At 43.9% G+C, this 17,530-nt stretch overlaps 1 protein-coding gene across 5 annotated transcripts in view; it reads right to left on the bottom strand.

Annotated features, from left to right (window-relative positions):
• The window catches only part of GBF1 (golgi brefeldin A resistant guanine nucleotide exchange factor 1), a 102,187-nt gene that overhangs the window by 5,125 nt on the left and 79,532 nt on the right, over nt 1-17,530 (bottom strand). For 3 of the 5 annotated variants that reach the window (XM_032191606.1, XM_032191608.1, XM_032191609.1), the window contains 18 exons: nt 16,988-17,128; nt 16,368-16,456; nt 13,542-13,744; nt 12,950-13,073; nt 12,543-12,668; nt 11,735-11,817; nt 9,907-10,143; nt 8,867-8,960; nt 7,070-7,246; nt 6,503-6,567; nt 6,257-6,380; nt 5,576-5,647; nt 4,107-4,201; nt 3,499-3,652; nt 3,053-3,275; nt 1,284-1,447; nt 728-974; nt 125-324 (listed from right to left, as the gene is read on the bottom strand). In XM_032191606.1, the coding sequence (XP_032047497.1) occupies nt 125-324; nt 728-974; nt 1,284-1,447; nt 3,053-3,275; nt 3,499-3,652; nt 4,107-4,201; nt 5,576-5,647; nt 6,257-6,380; nt 6,503-6,567; nt 7,070-7,246; nt 8,867-8,960; nt 9,907-10,143; nt 11,735-11,817; nt 12,543-12,668; nt 12,950-13,073; nt 13,542-13,744; nt 16,368-16,456; nt 16,988-17,128 (2,618 nt within the window). The remainder of the gene's footprint in view (nt 1-124; nt 325-727; nt 975-1,283; nt 1,448-3,052; nt 3,276-3,498; nt 3,653-4,106; nt 4,202-5,575; nt 5,648-6,256; nt 6,381-6,502; nt 6,568-7,069; nt 7,247-8,866; nt 8,961-9,906; nt 10,144-11,734; nt 11,818-12,542; nt 12,669-12,949; nt 13,074-13,541; nt 13,745-16,367; nt 16,457-16,987; nt 17,129-17,530) is intronic. The other 2 variants (XM_032191607.1, XM_032191610.1) reach the window with 1 other exon arrangement.

Here is a 17,530-nt window from a genome sequence, read left to right as displayed (position 1 = left end):
TTTCGCTATTCAGTGTCCACTAACCCAGGATGCAGCCTCCCTTCCCCTCCTGAAAGATCCCAGCGACTCCTTAACAAGGCCCTGAGTACGGGAAAGGAGAGGAGGAAATCCTTGCTATACTTACGTCCTGACTAACCTGTAAAGACACAGTGTGGTAGCTGGCAGGGATGCTCTCATCCTCGTCCTCATCACTGTGCGTGTGGGCCTGGTGCTGGCTCAAGACCCGTGACCGCCGTGTGGAGCTCTCCTTTGGCTTTTTTTTTAACCGACTGGATTTACTATCGTGCCTGTGGCTCTTTCCCCTCTTCTCCTGGGACTTGTAGCCTAAAAAGTGAAAGGTGGCAACATACCATATACACACTCCACCACAGAAGGTTCTACCATTCAGTGCATGCAGCAGCCACCTTTCGATATCCCCCGTGGAGGGTTCTGTCCTGTGAAATGACAGCCACCCACTTTAAGAGGTTCCCAGTGCCCTTCAGGAAGAGCATTCTGCAACAACAGGAAGTCACAACTCCTGCTGATCCTGCTACCTTCACATCAGCTGCAGGTCTCCCCAATATCCCAGTGACAGGGATAAGAATGCAGTCCCTGCTGTCAGCAGGAGCCAGGAAACTTTTCTCACAGCAGAACATTTTCTGGGGGCTGGGGACTCATTCCCCAACAGCATTTCACCCTTCCCTTCACGCTGCCTGGCCACCCCAAATCAAATCAAAGGCCATCTTACCCCCATTCAAGCTCGCCTCCACAAAGATGCGGATGGTTTTGACACAGAGCTCGAAGTTCTCGGGTGTCACATGGGCAGCATCTCGCACGATGAAAGACAGAGACTCCACACACTTCATGAGAGATTTTGTGTCATGCGGGCCCAAATCCAGCCCCACAGTCAGGCTGTACTGGTTGACGAGAGGAGACGGCCCCAGTCTATTAAGCCCAGCACTGGGTTTGGAGGTGTCAATGTCATCTTTCCCCACCTGCAGGGCACAGCAAGAGGGTAGTAGGAAAGGTTAGTGTAATAAGCAGCACCTCATGCGCTTGCCAAAAGGGCCTTTCTTCTGAAATGAACAGGTAATGTCAATTCTGTAGCACCCTTTTCCCTTTCATCCACATTTGCCTGCTAGCTTTCTCCTCTGGCTGCATCTCCTCCCCATCCTCCCTTTACACTCACCTCCCTTTACACTTCACACCACTCAGCTGTATTTTCTACTGTCTTACTCTTTATCTCTCTACCACACACTCTTCTCAAAGCCATGGCAGGCACCAGAAGCCCCTTGGTTCCTCACCACTAGCCAGCCGCTGTTCATCATATCCACATCTGTCACTGAGCGGTGCATCTTGCCTGGCTTCCCATGGTCTGTGTACACCTCCGAGTCAGAGGTGTAGCCACGATCCAGGCTCATGTCACTTGGATGATAGGAGGAGGAGACCTCACTGTCCGACTGTGCACCTTGAAGACAAAAGGTATGGGTTTTGAGAGAATGAACTTGGAAGAGCAGCTGTGGGTAAGGGAGAAGCAATCCAGATTACCACCAGATCAGATCACAACCACCCGTGGGCCCTGCAAGAATCTGGGCCAGGGCTCTCCTCCTGGGAATGAACAACTGTGATAGGAACATGCACAGGAGACAACAGGAAACACAAATCTTGGGCAATGTTTCTTCCCTGTAGATACACCTGGCTTTCCCCTTCAGAGGAAGGGGACTCCTCATTCTCTACTGAGTTGCTTGTCAACTTGACCGTGGATTTAAAAGGGCAGAGTCCAATGCTTTGGGCCTGGAGGGAGAATCAGATGTACCACACGTTTTAAGAACTACTGGAGGTGCTAGGTTCAGCCAAAGCAACTCCTGAAGTGCAATACAGAATGACACAGCTCACATGCCTGAGGTCAGGCAGGCAGCTCTACGCTAATACGGGTAAAGTATTTCTCACAGACAACAATCCACTTTAGCTTGTTCCACACCTGTCAGATGTACCTGTTCTGAACTTCAGGATAACTTTAAAATTCACATGTTCAAAACACAGAAATCCTTGCAAGGGCCAAATTTAAGGCACTGACATTAATGTTGTTTTCAGAAAAAAAATATTTTCTTTATCATTCAACATTATCTAGAAACACAACCAGCACAGAGAAAGACTTGCTGTGAATACAACGTACCAAACGCTTTCAGGAGGTAAATGCTTTGATTTGCAAGGTGTCACAGGCAAGTAGTTTGCTCAAGCAGCAAAGACAGAAGCAGTAAAAAAGAGCTGGGAGAACACAACCTAGGATTAGCCCCAGAAGGCAAAGGCCACAGGGATTTTGTAAGATCAGGTTTTCCCAAGCTGTTTAGCATAATGCATCAGGACTTAGCAAGGAAGTTCTAGAAAAAGCAGTGAAGAAAACAAAGTCTTCTAGGAAAGTTCTTTTTTTGATGTTTGCTTTAAAAGTCTGAATCTGTCAGCCTCAAATACACTGCCAGCTGGCTGAAGTGGAACGGGAACAGTTTGCTGAAAAGACAGTCCTCTAGCACAGTCGAGAGAAGTGGAAAACATTGGGTTGGTCTTGCGGGCATGACTCAGGCACTCTGAACACAACTGGATTTGGAAATAGAAGTTTAAATAACAATTCCATTTACAAGATCCTTAAAAGAAGGGACAGAAAGGAATCAGTCCCATAAAACAGGAACAACAGCTGGGTTTACATTACACACCCAGATGAGAGATTAAGTCTGTATTAGCCATGGCACCAGACCACAAGCACCAGAAAACGTTCCTTGGGGCAGAGCAAAGACCTTCTAGGGCTGCTACAACCGCTATCAGTTTTCCTCCCACTGCTCCCCCAGGGACTAGCACCTGGACTGCTGCTCGGAGTATGAAGAGATGGCAGAGTATAGACAGGGACAGACCATGGGGTAGGAGTGAACAGCAGGTGCTGGTCTTTAATCTTCCTAATGTAGTTTAATATCAGCTTTGTTTTCTTGCAGTCCCCTTTGCTAATTGAAAAGCTTGAGGAAGCAGCTGCTTATCTGGCAGGCAGGCATCAGATTTCCTAGCAAAAGCTGGCCTGTCTTACCTGTGTCGTTATCTGCCCTTGCTGTAACCTGCAGGGCTGCAGGCGGCTTCACCCCAGACCCAATACACTCCAGGAGGGTGAAGAGCGTGTACCAGTCATCCCCAGAGTGAATATTGGCAGCGTTGGTCTTCAGCAGCTCATGGAGGCCATAGGCAACCTCATGGCTAACTCTGCACAACACATTTGGCTTCATCATGAGCAGGATACGTAATGAGAGGAGAACCTAGCCACAGAAGGAGACAAAGAACAACAGACCCTATTGTTTACACTCCCTTCTCCAGCTAAGTCCATGTCACTTATTCAGGGCTACTTGTGAGTGCTGTTTGTTGTTACCTGCAGAACGGACAGGCTAAATACGTGTCCGTCCAACAGCGACTGCTTTCCTGTTCTGCCAGGCATAGCCAAAAAAAAACCAAACAGCAACTGACCTTCAAAAAATCCCTTACCTGGGCACTGATTTCTTCCCGACGAAGGAGCCGAATTGCCAGCCTCAGCAGCCCCACCACTGCCCTCTCCACCAAGAAGCAGAACTCCATCGCATGGACACAGAGATGATAGAGGTGGTCTCGGACGGTTTGCCAGACACACGTCACACGGTCCCTAGCCACAACAAGGAAGAGGGAAAGGGTAGGGTGAAAGGAGATGAGACAAGCAGAATCCAGCTATTTCTTCCCCCAGAACTCCTCACAACCTCCTACTTCATCACTTTAATGAAAAGCTCCAGCAGAGAGATATACGAACAAGCACACAGAAACAACAAAGCTGTGAAGTTTCTTATTTACTTCATTATGCTCAAAGCAATCAGGTGGGAGAATTCTCCCTCCAGAGTTCAGTTTATGTTCTCCATATCTCAGGATATCACGCAGTAATTCATGGGTGAATAGTACCTACGTTTGCATATGCTAGGATAGAATTGCTAAGCCCTGAAATTACAGCCACATGCTGCTTCAGTTGGCAAATCAAGCACATAAGGAACTCATTCCCTAGACCCAGGCAGCAGCTGCAGTAAAGCAGGGACATTTACAGTGAATCTGAATGTATTTCAAGGTCATACCTATTCTCTAGCACAATTCTCAGAAGCATCTCCAAGCAGAAGGCAGCATCCTCTTCGTCATACGTCTCCTCATCAGGAGTCACAGAGATTAGAGCCTAGAAAAGCCAAGAAACATTTGTGACTTGCAGCTCCTCATAACAGGAGGATCAGTGAGGACCAACAGAATGCTTCAAGTCTGGGCAAAACAGCACTCTGGTATCTGGGGAGGTCATGCACAGCCCATCAAAAATGCATTGGAGGTCACTGGTCAAGCTAAGTATATGAGAAATCCTATTTTATTATGCAAGATGTAATATTAACTTAATTAATATTAAACTCTGACAAAGTCTCTCGGGTGGGATGACTTCTGAAAGCCAGCAGCTTCTTGCTAAGCATATGTGAAACACAGAAAAGGTAGACATATGCAGGAATGACAACTAATACTGGAGGTGTTCCTCTCAAGCCACCAACTTGCCTGTGAAGGGAGAATTCCTGACGTAATAGGAGTAAGAGCAAAATGTTCTGAGATAGCACATGAAAACTCAGTCACTACTTCCCCAGGTGGGCCAGCAACACACTGGTCGTTGCGCAATCCAAGCAAGAAGTTCCAGTTAAGCTGTTTTAAGTACCATTCTTTGGGTTTTACTTATTTGTCATTTTTATTTTAAAACTTAGGACCTATTGTTCTGAACCTCTGAAGAACACCTTGATAAATAAATCTTTCCTTTCTTTTAGTACAAGTGCCAGTAGTGTCATGAATGAAGCTAGTGAACTGCAAGCGCAGTGGCGTGGCGGAACCATAGAATCAGGGAGCACACACTGCTAGCCCGCACAGCATCACTGCAGGGGTTGCACTGTGCTATTTGCTTTTGGAAGTGTTTTCTCTGCTACACATCATCAGGCTTCCAGTGAGCAGCTGGCACATTTGTTCCACACTCTGGAGTGGTCTCAAACTCCACAACAACCTGAGGAGTTACTACCAGTTACTACCATCCTCCCCCAGGGAGACGAGCTTGTCTAGCCCAAAGGCTAGTAAGCCCAGCCTTGTTATGTCTCCCACCACAGCCAGGTATCACTCTACCTAAGGGCACACAGTCAAATATTTCTGATCAACTCTTGTCTCTAAACTGGCCTTTTACAATGTTCTCATTAGGCACACAGCACACCAGAAAAGGTGTGAAAAAGCACAGCTCACGGTTTCAGTTCCTACATAGAGCTACAAATACTTTCAAACACTTCCTGTAATCTTCTGAAGACTTTCAGAATGCATTCCACAATTTAATGTCTCCTGCTGCTGCTGAAGAAATTGCGTCTGCCTGCAGAGAAGTTACATGTAAAAACCAAACTAAAGGCTGGTTTCATATCCAAAATAGGCTCAAGGCATCCTCTGAGGGCAGAAGAGCTATGTGAGTACACAGCACACATCCACGATTGCTCACAGCATACTTGCTCCACCACCAGTCCAGTCCTTTGCCCGGTATCTTTCTCACCTTCATCAGCTCCTGGAGGGATTCGAGTTGGAGGAATTTGCTTTCTGTGATCAATTTCTCAGGATCACATTGCTGCAAAAGATAGAAAAGGGGATGGTAAGTCTAGAGAATGTGGAAGGCATACAAACAGATCCTCCAAAACCACAACTTGCTCCCACAATAGGTATTGAGAATGACTTCAACACAATTACCTGAAGGAAAACTGCCACCAGCTAGCTCACCACCTGTATAGCAATTACCCCTATCAGACCTGATCTGTGCTAGACATATTTTAACAGATAACTCTTTGCCCCTTAAAAAGAAGCCTTTGTCCACAGCCCGGTCAACCCCCCACTCAGATTTTGTTGGCAACATATGCTTTCAGACTCTCTTGGAAAAGATTAGTTATTTGAGAGTTTATACATTTGTACTTAATTATCAGAATAAGACGCCAAGGGCAGATCCCAGTTTCTTGTGTGAAATTGTTCCTATTTTTATGTTAGCATGTTTGTACAGCACAGCACATAAGACCCTTTAGCAGGCAATACAGTTACACTCCTTTGTAGTTTCTTGTAATTTCCAAGTCCTCTGGAACCTGCCCTACTGCCCAGAAGCATGCATATTTAATGCTTCTGTTGCCTGTTATCCACACGGCATTGTCACCACAAACAAAAGCTTGTTCTTTTACAGCCTGTACATTACCTTTATGCATTCAAGAGCTGCTCGTTTTGCCTCCTGTGTCTCCGTAGATGGCCCTCTCATACCAGATTGCTCCGTCCCACTAAGGGTGAGCCAACTAACAAAACTCAGCACTGTAGATTCACCACTGCAAATTGAAAGACACCAGCATCAGTGAAAAAAACAAAACGAAAAATCATGCAGTATTATTCCTCCAGCATTGAGGGAGAAAACAAAAAGACGACTGCCTGAGCTACCTGCACCACTCACCGGTTAGATGGTGTCTCCTCACGCTGCAGGTAGATTTTGCCATTGGGATCCACAAAGTCTTCAACCTGGAAGACAGACCAGAAGATGTGTACATTCAGTTGCCTACTGCTATGTAGTTTGTTTTCTGGTTTTGTTACCCCTGTAATGTTTCACTTGGTGATGTAACACCAGACTCAACCATCTACCTGTGGCCAGCCAACCTCAGCTCTTCAACCCCTACCCGTACAATTACTCGTCTCCCCCATCTGGCAACGCAAATGCTGTACTTGAATACTTCATGCCTGCAGCCTGTCCCTCTTCCATGCAACATTCAAAATTTGGTCAAGTAAAGCAAATACTGGAATTTCTCAAATACCATAAAAGGTAAAATGAGAAAAAATGAAACACTGCAAAACAAGCCTGCATGTAACTTGAACATTATATGATTTGAAGGCTTTCTAGCTCAGCACACACTTTACCAAACCCAGGCCTTTGCAAGAGAGAGCTCCTCCTCTCTGAGCTGGTTCTCTGAAAAGCCAGCTTCCCACTCCCCGAGTCTTCAATTACCCATGAGCTGGCTATTATTACCTCCACCATGGCCTTGGGCAGCAGTTCTGCTCGGAAAAGCTGAAGCATGGCCTCCATGATGTTTTTCCAGCCCTCCCGCAGAATGTCACCGTGGCGATGGGCCAAATGAAACACAGTCTTTGCTGCAATATGGGCCTTGGGATTACTTCCAAAAACAGTCGGCAGGTTCTCAATAGACTGCAGGAAAGAAGAGGGGGTGGTAGTCAGCAAGAGATGTTTCTTTTTCAACAGAAATTAGGGCAGACTGTTCAGATTTGGCTACAGAAAAGACAACAATTCTTTGTACAGGGCTGTGGATAACTAACTCCTCAGCTTACTTTTGCTTTGCACAACAACAAAGACAAGGTGGCTTACCTGACACAAGCTGAATCACTAAGGCACTCAGACATAAGCTCTTCAAGAACAGCAGTGATACAGAGCATTTTGGAAGTGCTTGCTGAAAACTCACTGATGTTAATTTATTGGGCTATAGGAACTCATTCCAGGATCAAAGCCTTCTACAAAAAGTATCATCACTTGCCTGGAGGCAATCATTATCATTAGAGGTGCAAACTATATCCAAAACTCCTACTGACTTAAAAAGTTACTCTTACCACTAGTTACCAGCAAGTTAATCCCCTCCAGATTCCTTTCTATTCCTCTTTTTTCATCCAAAACATGCACAGCAATTGCAGCGCTCAGAGAGGATACCTGATCACCAGGGTGATTTGTCCCAGGAAACAAATCGCAGTTAAATGACACTTTGCTGTTCCTCTCTTGCTTTCTAACAGTTGCTTTCTGTTTTGTCTCCTCAACCCCTGAAAACGGCCCCTCCTTCTCCCCTTCCACCAGACTGTCTCAAATATTTGTTCAGTTGTCATATTCCACTACTGTCTCCAAGCCCTATAGGAATTTAGGGCAGCAGAAAGTAATTGGTGTGGTTGGAATCTAGCCAAAGATAAGAACTCCCAAGCTCTCTTCAAATCCAGAATTCCCTGATTCTACAACATCACCAAAAGACACATTTTCTTAATTTACACAGACCTAGGACTGCTCTAGATTCCAGTCTTCCAACTAGATGTGATGCAGCTGGCAATAGCTGGTGCCTCTGAGGGCTTGGTGTAGCTGCTCCTACTGTGTAAATCTGCATCAAACAGTTGTTTCATGGCAGACATGGCTTGTGTTATCAAGGTTTGGTATGCTCGGAGAGAAGATTAAGTATTGCATCTCTACTCTTGTGAGCTGCAGAAGAAGGGGAATCTAAAGCAACCCCATCGCTTTTTTTTTGTCTTCTAATCATCAATCTGGTACTCTTTCACTGCTACCCATGCCAAGATGCAAGCGATATAAAACAGCCAGGCCAGACAACACAATTTCCCAATAAAAAGAATGTATGATTTTAGAACAGCCTAATTACATTAACTGGACTAATTTGTAGGACTGTTCTTTTTCAGATATCCCTTTAAGGGATTTCAAAGATCACTTATTTGTCTTGGTCATTTTAGACCCATGTTTTCAGTCTTGAGTGAGTGATCTTCTTCCAGCCCCTGCCTTTTTTTTTTTTTTTTTTTTTTTGGTGGTGTGTGTGGTGCTGGTGGTTATTTTGCAGTTCTATTCTGCTCATGTGGATCTTGCACAAGTTCTCAGAACAATGCTGTGGGTTTCTTTGCAAGTTCTGACCTTAGAAAGGAATTGCTGCCATCTTAGCACAAAGCATGGTCCCCACACACTATCTATCAAAAAACAGTCTGATGCCTGATGAGGAAGAGAGCTCCAACATACTGAAAGCCACACTTCTTTTCCCTCCTTGCAACTTACCTCGCTGCTGAGGGCTGTAAACTTGCAGAGAGAAATTATGAGATTGTCAAATACATCACTAAGGCCATAGTGAGCAGAAATCATTGCACATTTCCTGGAGGAAGAAGAAGAAAACAGAAGAGAACGTAATAACTTGGCAGAGAGAAGTCTCTCTATAGGACAGCAAATCAGATACCTCTCTGTTGATGTTTTAAACCTTCCTCTCCACACACTCATAATATAAATGTATAAAGTCTACTCATGTATACAGTCTACTCTTACAGCAGATAATCACAATCATCCTCAGATCTTGGAACTGATATTCATGTGTGATGATGCAAGGATCACTTTCAAGAAGAAAGTCCAAACAGACGTACCAGCTGCAGCTGAGCCAATACACCTCATTTAATGTCTTGACATAAAAAGTTGCTGACATTTGCAGTAGTGTTGAAGGTTTAGTTTCCAAGAGATCACGGCTACAGTAGCATATTAACAGAGCTTTAAAGCTGCACTTCAGGCATGGTTTGGTCTAAATGCAAGTATGATCAGAGATCATTACAAAACAGTTTCTCACAGGTAGCAAGATTTTAAAATACTGATCGTCTGGGAAATTTTAAAAAATACAAAAGAAGAAAAGAGAAAAAAAAAAAGGCATCTCATCCAGCCACGGCTATGGCCTCATACACAGGTTTTACCAATATACAAGGATTTTGTCAACGTCACTGTGCAAGGTAGGAGTGATATTTTCTGCTCACTTCTAAGCACTACAGCTATGTCAGCAAGTCTTTCAAATGTAATTACACTGGAACTTAAAAATACATACCCCAAAGCACTTTGATTTATTATAATATAGCAGTCAAACCAAACAGTGAGTGACACCAAGAAAGGAAGAGATGGGAGGATGAATCAATACTAATGCTAGAAAACTGGAAGAGTGTAGGTCACAATAAAAAGCTCTTCAATTGCTTGTAACAGATGGTATTCACTGCGACCTGCCTAGCAGGCAGATGTGAGGCAATGGTCACACTAACTTTTCCGGGTTTCATGAATGCAGGAGTTACCTGAAACCAGAGATAGCCTTCTGGATGATTGTTTCTTCTAAGCTCTTGTCAAAAACATAAGAAAGTGCTGCAATGGTTGGCCCCCATGTCATGGTAAAGAGATCATGATCATAGCTTCCAGGAGGCACATGGAGAAATATTCCCTCATCAGTGGCACCACGATGTAGCAGGACATTCCAGATATAGTTTTCCTTCACCAGGCCCGTCTGTTCTTCTGGCATCACTATCTCATCATTTCTACAAGGAAGGCAGGCAGAAAGGTTGAATTTTTAATTCTGAGCCAAAGCTAACATTTACACAGTGCCTTTTGCTACATGGTCCCAAAGCTAAGTGGTACCTACTCTGAAGTGATTTTGCCAGCTCCTGAAACATTCTCTTTTCCGAGGTCTGCCTGCTTCCCTTGCCCCTCTCTCCAATACCTTTGATATAAAGTGCAGTGTCTCTCAGGAGCACTTAGTAACTACTGTGTAAGGTAACTGCTGAAGCAGCAGCTACCTAATACTACAGGTGGAAAATACAATATCTACTAGAGTTAAATGATGGAAAACTTTGGACAGCACACTAGCACAGCTTCACCCCTCACCCCCTTAGAGCACTCAGCACATCTCATTATTCTCAAATAAAAAACTGTTATACCATTGCAGTCAAAGTAGGCATGAGCATCTATGTATAAGAATAATGCAAGTATTTATATGCATTATTATGTACAAATTACAGTCTTATCTCTTCCCCCCAAAAAAAACTGTCCCCCACAAACAAACTGTCCCCCAGTCTCAACTATGACACTGTGGCCATCTCTTTGAGCAATTCTGGAATGATGTATCAATCGTTTTAGCCATCAAACATACTGAAAAGGCTAAAGTATCCAGTGAAGGGAGGATAGATGGGAATAGACTGGAACAGAGGCACTACATCACTGAAAGATAAGAAGAAAATTCTCAAGGTACTACTAAAAAGACATTAAGAACACCCTCAGGGAGACACTAATCAAAACCAGAGCTCTATTTGAAAGCTTGAGTCATGTCTCGAAGAATTTCTAGATATTCAGTACAGGCAGCATTCCCACCTTCCTGAAGCGGGCTCAAGAGAGAAGTCAAGCACACTGCCCTGCTTCCAACATGAGCCATTGCTTGCAACTGCAGACTGAAAGCAGCTGAGATTCAGAGTCACATCTTGTCTCCTGAGAGATGTAATCCTCTCAGCTTCAAGTTGGCAGTGTCTGGATTTACTGATAAGGCAGGTTTCTGAGCTACTGCTGAAACTCCCCACCCACAGGTAGTCTACACCCAAAAGGGCCTCAGCCGCCAGAAATTCTCCCCAGTTACTGGGAGGGTGCCAAAAGCTTCAGGGGTGGCAGAAGAGATTGGGTGCACACAGCAACTTCATATGAAAACCTCAAAAGCTTTTGAAATGAAATATTAAACTGAGACCTGGATATGTTATGTCAGAGCAATAATGCTGTCCTTGGGATGAATTGCTAGCTCTGGCACTGCATAAAAAGTTCTCAAGAAGCCTAAAGGCCTAGCCTGGAGGACAGAGGTTTCTTAGATAGAGCATTTCACTAGTACTCAGACATTCTTTTCCATATTGGTATAAGACGTATTTTTTTAACATTAGCTAAAGCTCTGTGGATTAAAATACCATGGCAGGAATCCAAAGATACAAATCCACTGCAATTACTATGACAGGCTTGTTACTCCAGCCCCATATGGAGCTGGAAGGTGGTTTGAAGCAAACATCATCAGTGAGCCTCCTTTCAGTGCTCTCTGGAGGCCAAACAACTCTAGTTTGCTCTCTGTATACAAGGAGATGACAGGTTGATTCTTACTTGATGGCATGGTACATGTCTTCCAATATGTCCTGTTCAAAGTCTTTGCCTCCATTCACACCTTTCAGGTTCTTCCGAAACTCCTGTGGGGAAAAAAAAAAAAACAAACAAAAACCAATGTAACTCCCCTAGTATCTCCACCTTGAACTGCTTGGCTGCACTCAGTTCTCCACTTGCTTTCCATGGGACCAGGAGCAGATTTGGCTGTATTCTTCAACATGCAGCCTCAAAGTTCAAAGATTCAATGCTATTTTTAGTGGTGTGGTAGTGTGCAGCAGCCCGTCCCATCTCTATTCTTTCAGCATGAGCAAACAGAACACATACTTAGCTGAGGCTGGACAACAGAATGACAGGTCTGTACCAGCACAGTGACACTCAAAGGACTTGACCCCTCTCAAAGCCCCCAACAGTTCAACAAGCTTCTCATTCTTACTACGACTTAGGATACAGTATGTTAAAATAAAGAGGCACCTTGACTAACTTGGCACTTTGTCTGCTAAGCTTAGCTTTTCTTCAGACTGTCCTTCACCCCCAGCCCTTCTCTCCAACTGTACTCAACCTCAGTGCTGCACACCAGCATATTGCATATGAGTTATGAATGCCAGGAAAAAAAAACAGACAAAAAACAAAACAAAACCACACACACAGAAAACAAACAAACAAACAAAAAAGAAACAAACAAAACAAACAACAACAACAACAACAAAAAAAAAAAAACATAACAAAAGAGAATGCCATTGAGATAAGATCAGATACTGTACTTCTATCAAAACAAGAGAAGACAGGTGCCTGCACTGCCAATACCCACCTCCAGAGTCATTGGGACGTTCTGCTTGCGGACATTATGGTTGTGCTGGTCAGTGTTCAGCATAATAACTGCATAGGCCAGGGCAAAGCAGGCATCACTATTAGCAAATGGGGACCCATTTGATTTCTGAAAGGCAAATATATACACAGATCAGTCCCACATTAACAAGGATGTATCAGTGACCAAGAGAACCATTTTCCCACCCGCAGTACTGAATCATCTCCGGAACAAACAAAAAACCCGAGGCTCTGGCTCCAGCTTCCTAAAAGCGCCCTGAAAATCTACATGCCACTGCTATCTCCTACAAAACAACAGCTGCTGCCTGCAGGACACAGTAAGCTTCTACAGGCAGTTTGATCTGTCATGTCCAACATGGTGTTTGAGCTTTCTGCCCACCAAGTACACACCCTCCAATGTTCTGTGAATGCTTCCAACAGTCTCTGGATTACGGGTGCCTCTCCTGGTAACCTGAAGGCCTCTAGATAAAGTCGTAAAGCTTCATCCAGCCTTAAACCTTGGAAGCTGAAAGTCCTGCAAGAATAATGAATTGCAATGAGAAACAAACACAATGGGAAAGGTAGGATAAGCTTACTGACTACAGTCTTGTTTGGTCCAGCATCGGAATGCCAGATGTCACAGAGAACAGACAGTAAAGAGGGAAGGGTGAGGAACAAAGAAAAAGACCATGAATAGGCAAAACAACATAGAACCACTGATAATTATACAAGTTATTAACTACATAATTATCTCTGCAGTCTTCACAGAGACTGGCCTCTACCGAAAGAAGTTTGGGTGTCACGCTATCATACTCACCTAAGGTGCTACCCATTTGCAAGAGATGCATAGAATCATTCTGTGGTTAAGGCATATTGATACACAGAGAGCTAAGTGATACAGAGCCCATGCCTCCAGGAACTACTGCTGTACTGCATTTTAATTTAACACTGAGCTCTCAGCTTTCACCCTTTCATGATTAAAGGGATATGGAAAGACACTCACCCGACAAAGCTTTCCAGCAAGTCTATGTTCTTACGGTCACTCACAAATTCCCCAATCATCTTCTTGTCCAGGCGAGGATTTTCCCGTAGCCACCTGGCCACCTCGTTGTTGTCAATGGGGGTGGCAAGAAGGTTCTTCTCCTGCAGAAACTGTATCCCTTTCTTTGGCTTTTGGTTGAACTGCTCTGTGCCAGTTATCAGGAGCTGAAGACAACATTCTCATAATTACAAGCTTGAAGTGCATCATTTCTTATTTTAAATTGTTCTTACATTTGAATCAAAAGCAAATAGATTAACCTTAGCATGATAAAGTTTACTGTACCATGTGAGTGGGAAAGGCTAACCAAGATCAGAAAACCTGTATCCATCACAAGAATTTGGTATCAAGTCATACTGAATGGAGCACACATGAGCTGCCATCTTTGAAAAGCTTTAAGTTTCACTGAGCAATTAGCTCTGCTACTCCAAAAGCCTCAACAAAGCAGAGGAAAAGTCTTTGATGAACCTCAAACATGTTGAAAAGATCAGCTCTACCCAGCTACAATGGCATTACTACTCCATGTCCTTGTCTGTCTCCTTTGGCTCCAGGCTCTTGTACTCTACCTCACTGCGTGACATGCAGCAAGAATCCTCAGCTTTTACGCAGCTGCTGAAAGAAGTGCTGCAAAAGCCTAAGAACTAGACAGCACCCTGCAAGTGAGACATGCTCCCGACAACATCTGGTGCTCCTGCATGGCAAGGCTATCTGTAGGCAGAGAAGAACAGGAGCATTTTTGGTTTTGAAGGGAAGTCAACTACTCTTCCCTGCCTAATTCTTATTTTAAGAAACTAGATAGTACCACAGTCTGTGTAATAAAACACCTGACTGAGAAAGGGTTAACCGAAGGTTCTGTTGGTGTTCAAAAAAGCCAAAAGCACAAACAACTGTATGAACTTTACTAAGCGCCAGAATAAATGTCAGTTCCCCATTAGCTCCTATCACGATCAAACCGCTAGTGATGACCTAGTGAACTAAATTCGTGACCATCATGACTACCAGCTCCCCTGGGTTCTCAGTAACTCAGAAGCAACCAGTCTTCTGTTTTCTGCTTCCCTGCAAGCATACCTGTGTGAACATCCTCAGGTTGCAGTGAAACACACAGATCCTGAAACACAGGGACCCAGTGAGGGCGTAACAAAACAACACCCGTGTGCTGCCCCAGTGTGACAGGCCTGGAGGGACTCTATGACACTAAGAGCATTTTTGTTCAGGAATAAATCCTGTAACACAACCCCGAGGGTATTCTATTGTTATACAGCACATAACAACAGAACGTGTTTTATTTCTTAAGACCATCCGAAAGGAAATTAGACTGCTGGCAGTTTATACTGCATTTATAATCATGTCAGTCCTGTGCTTCTGAGCTTCTGGGCATTGCTTTTGGAAACATACAAGAAACCTTTCCATTCAATGCATAATTTGTTCTCTGCTTTTATTTAGCAGATTTTTTTTCCTCCAGTACTTCAGAGGTTAAAGGAAGCAGAACAAGCTGGTGCCATGTCAGCATCAACATTTCTGAAGTTGAATGTTTAGTGTGCTCTGTTGACATGCTCAGGATGAAATCATTACCAGATTTAGCATCAGGAAAGGATTTAGCATCTGGGCAAACTAACAGATTTATGTATGTCTTTCTGCCCTCTGCTGTAGTGTAAGGCACTGTCCTTTTTCTAGAAGCACCTGGAACTTTCTTTAAGGAACTCCCAGCCATTGCTGAGACCAGCTGCTGGCAATGCTCTTGATTTCTCCTAACCTTGTTTTCCAACACAGTAAAGCTGGAGTCTTAAGAGAGGCTTTTGGTTAGAACAATGAAAGCGCTATACAGGCTCCTTCCTCGACAACAGACTTCCACACAAAATCCAACAGCAAGGCTGCCCTGAAAACTAAATTTAATGCAAAACAAAAGGTTACAAACGAAACAGTAACTGAATCAATATTCATTTCTTAGAAATTGGCTAATGCCAAAACTCAGTAGTTCCTCTGAAGACTGTGCTGACAAGCACTTCCCCTGATGTGCCTTCTGGCTCAGCATTACCCCACAGCAGCACTGCCCTGTAGGTAAAGAACTGAGCTCCTCAGTACTGCACTAAACTTCCTGGAGAGAAACTGATGCCTTAAATTACATTCAGATCCAGAGACTGCCAGAGTGGATCACGAAGCAAATTAGTATGCCAGCAGCAGGGGATCTGTTGTGCTTCCTTCAGTATTTTTGTTTAAATAAGTTAAGAAAACATGACCATCTCTGGTCAGAGATGTACAGAGTTAAGAGTGTAGTTTGGAATAATAAGGCTCAAAGAAACAAACATTGTGGCAAAGTCATTCTTTGTCTAATCAAGACAATCTTTTCAGTCATCCTCACGACAAAGCAAACGCAGGAGTAAACGAATCAGCAAGCTAGAATGCCACTTCTATTACTGGCCTCTTGATATAGTCCCCATTGACAGGTTTGGTAAGAGTAGGCAACCTGACCTTTTCAATGTAATTTGCTAATTATCCCCATAAATTAAAACTAGACCCAGCAACTTTCCCACCCAGAAGTCAGATGGACATAGCTTACAAATTGCACCATAAGATTTCCCCAACACTTCCTGCATCTCAGTAACCAGAACAGATAATAATCAATGCTGTCCCTGAAGTATAGCAGGATTTTCAGTAATCGACTACGTAATTCTTATCAGCAGAGACTGGAACTCAAGATTTCTGAGATATGACCAGTCATGCAAAGCCCCCATGAGATGGAAAACAAGGAGAACATTCAATGATCCATTTGCAGTATGTTCCCAATCATACCTTCTTTTTGTTCTTAATCTGCATAAGTTCCTGAGGGCTTGGAAGGATGCAAGAAAATCGAGTAGGCTTCTTGGGGACACTCTTCTCAGCTAGAAGGACAAATTGTCATTATAGTCAAGCCTATCCCCATCCCCAGAGTACCACTCAGCCCACTATCGTGTCCCATCACAAGTTTCAGTCATGGAGTCTTGTTGAAATATGCTGCCCCACAAATGACAATCACACTCCTGCTATTCAGCTACTACCACCCACATTTTCTGCAACATAATTACACAGTAGCTTCTTGTTCTGGACAATTTCACACATCCACAAGATTTAATTTTCTGGATGTTGTGGTTGCTTGCATTACCCAGAAAGAGCCTTGACTACCTTAAAGTATCAGTACTGTGATGAATTTCACACACTTTGCCCCAAAGTGACCCACCAGATCTACCCCCCTCCCAGAAGAAAACTGTTAGTAGGCCTATATAGCACAAATATAAAGCAAATATTCACCACATACTTCTTTCTAATTATGAACACGTAATAGCTACAGCAGTCTATGGTATAGCAGAGCTAGCCAGCAAACGTCAGGACCGTTCTCAGTACATACACACAGAGAATCCTGCAGAGACTATTACCTGTCTCGTTTCCTCCTTCCAGTTCCATGCAGCCTTGCTTCATCTGGTCAGCCATAAGGCACCCACTGGTGGGAGGACATGCCCCACCTGGCTCTGACACCACACCGGAGGATTTTCCCTCACTGAGCACTCTCTCGTTATCTGTAGAAGTTAAAAACAATACAAAAAGCCACACGAATACATAAGCCAAAGAAAAAATCTTCCAATGGAGAAAAAAGAAACTGACCAGTCTAAATTGAGTATGTGTTTATTCAAGGGAGTTCCCTGCAGTAACTGTGATTCCTCAGTACCCTCAATATTTTGTCTACATTAATTCCACAGCATACCCTCCCCTTCTGCTGTGTCTGCCAGTCTTGACATGGCCTTCATATAAGGCTCCATGAGGTGCACGTTTTAATCTCGTTGAATTTTATTTCTGCCACATTGGTTGCTCAAACGAACGGACAGGGAACAGGTGCTGGGGGATGGGGATTGTAGGTGCTAACTCAGGAACTTGATACTTCACTTTTCCACACAATAGATGAAACACAAATTAGTTTCATC

The sequence above is a fragment of the Aythya fuligula genome, chromosome 7 (assembly GCF_009819795.1).
Source record: "Aythya fuligula isolate bAytFul2 chromosome 7, bAytFul2.pri, whole genome shotgun sequence".
In the NCBI taxonomy this organism is placed as follows: Eukaryota; Metazoa; Chordata; class Aves; order Anseriformes; family Anatidae; genus Aythya; species Aythya fuligula.
This window is presented reverse-complemented; position numbering and strand designations above follow the sequence as displayed.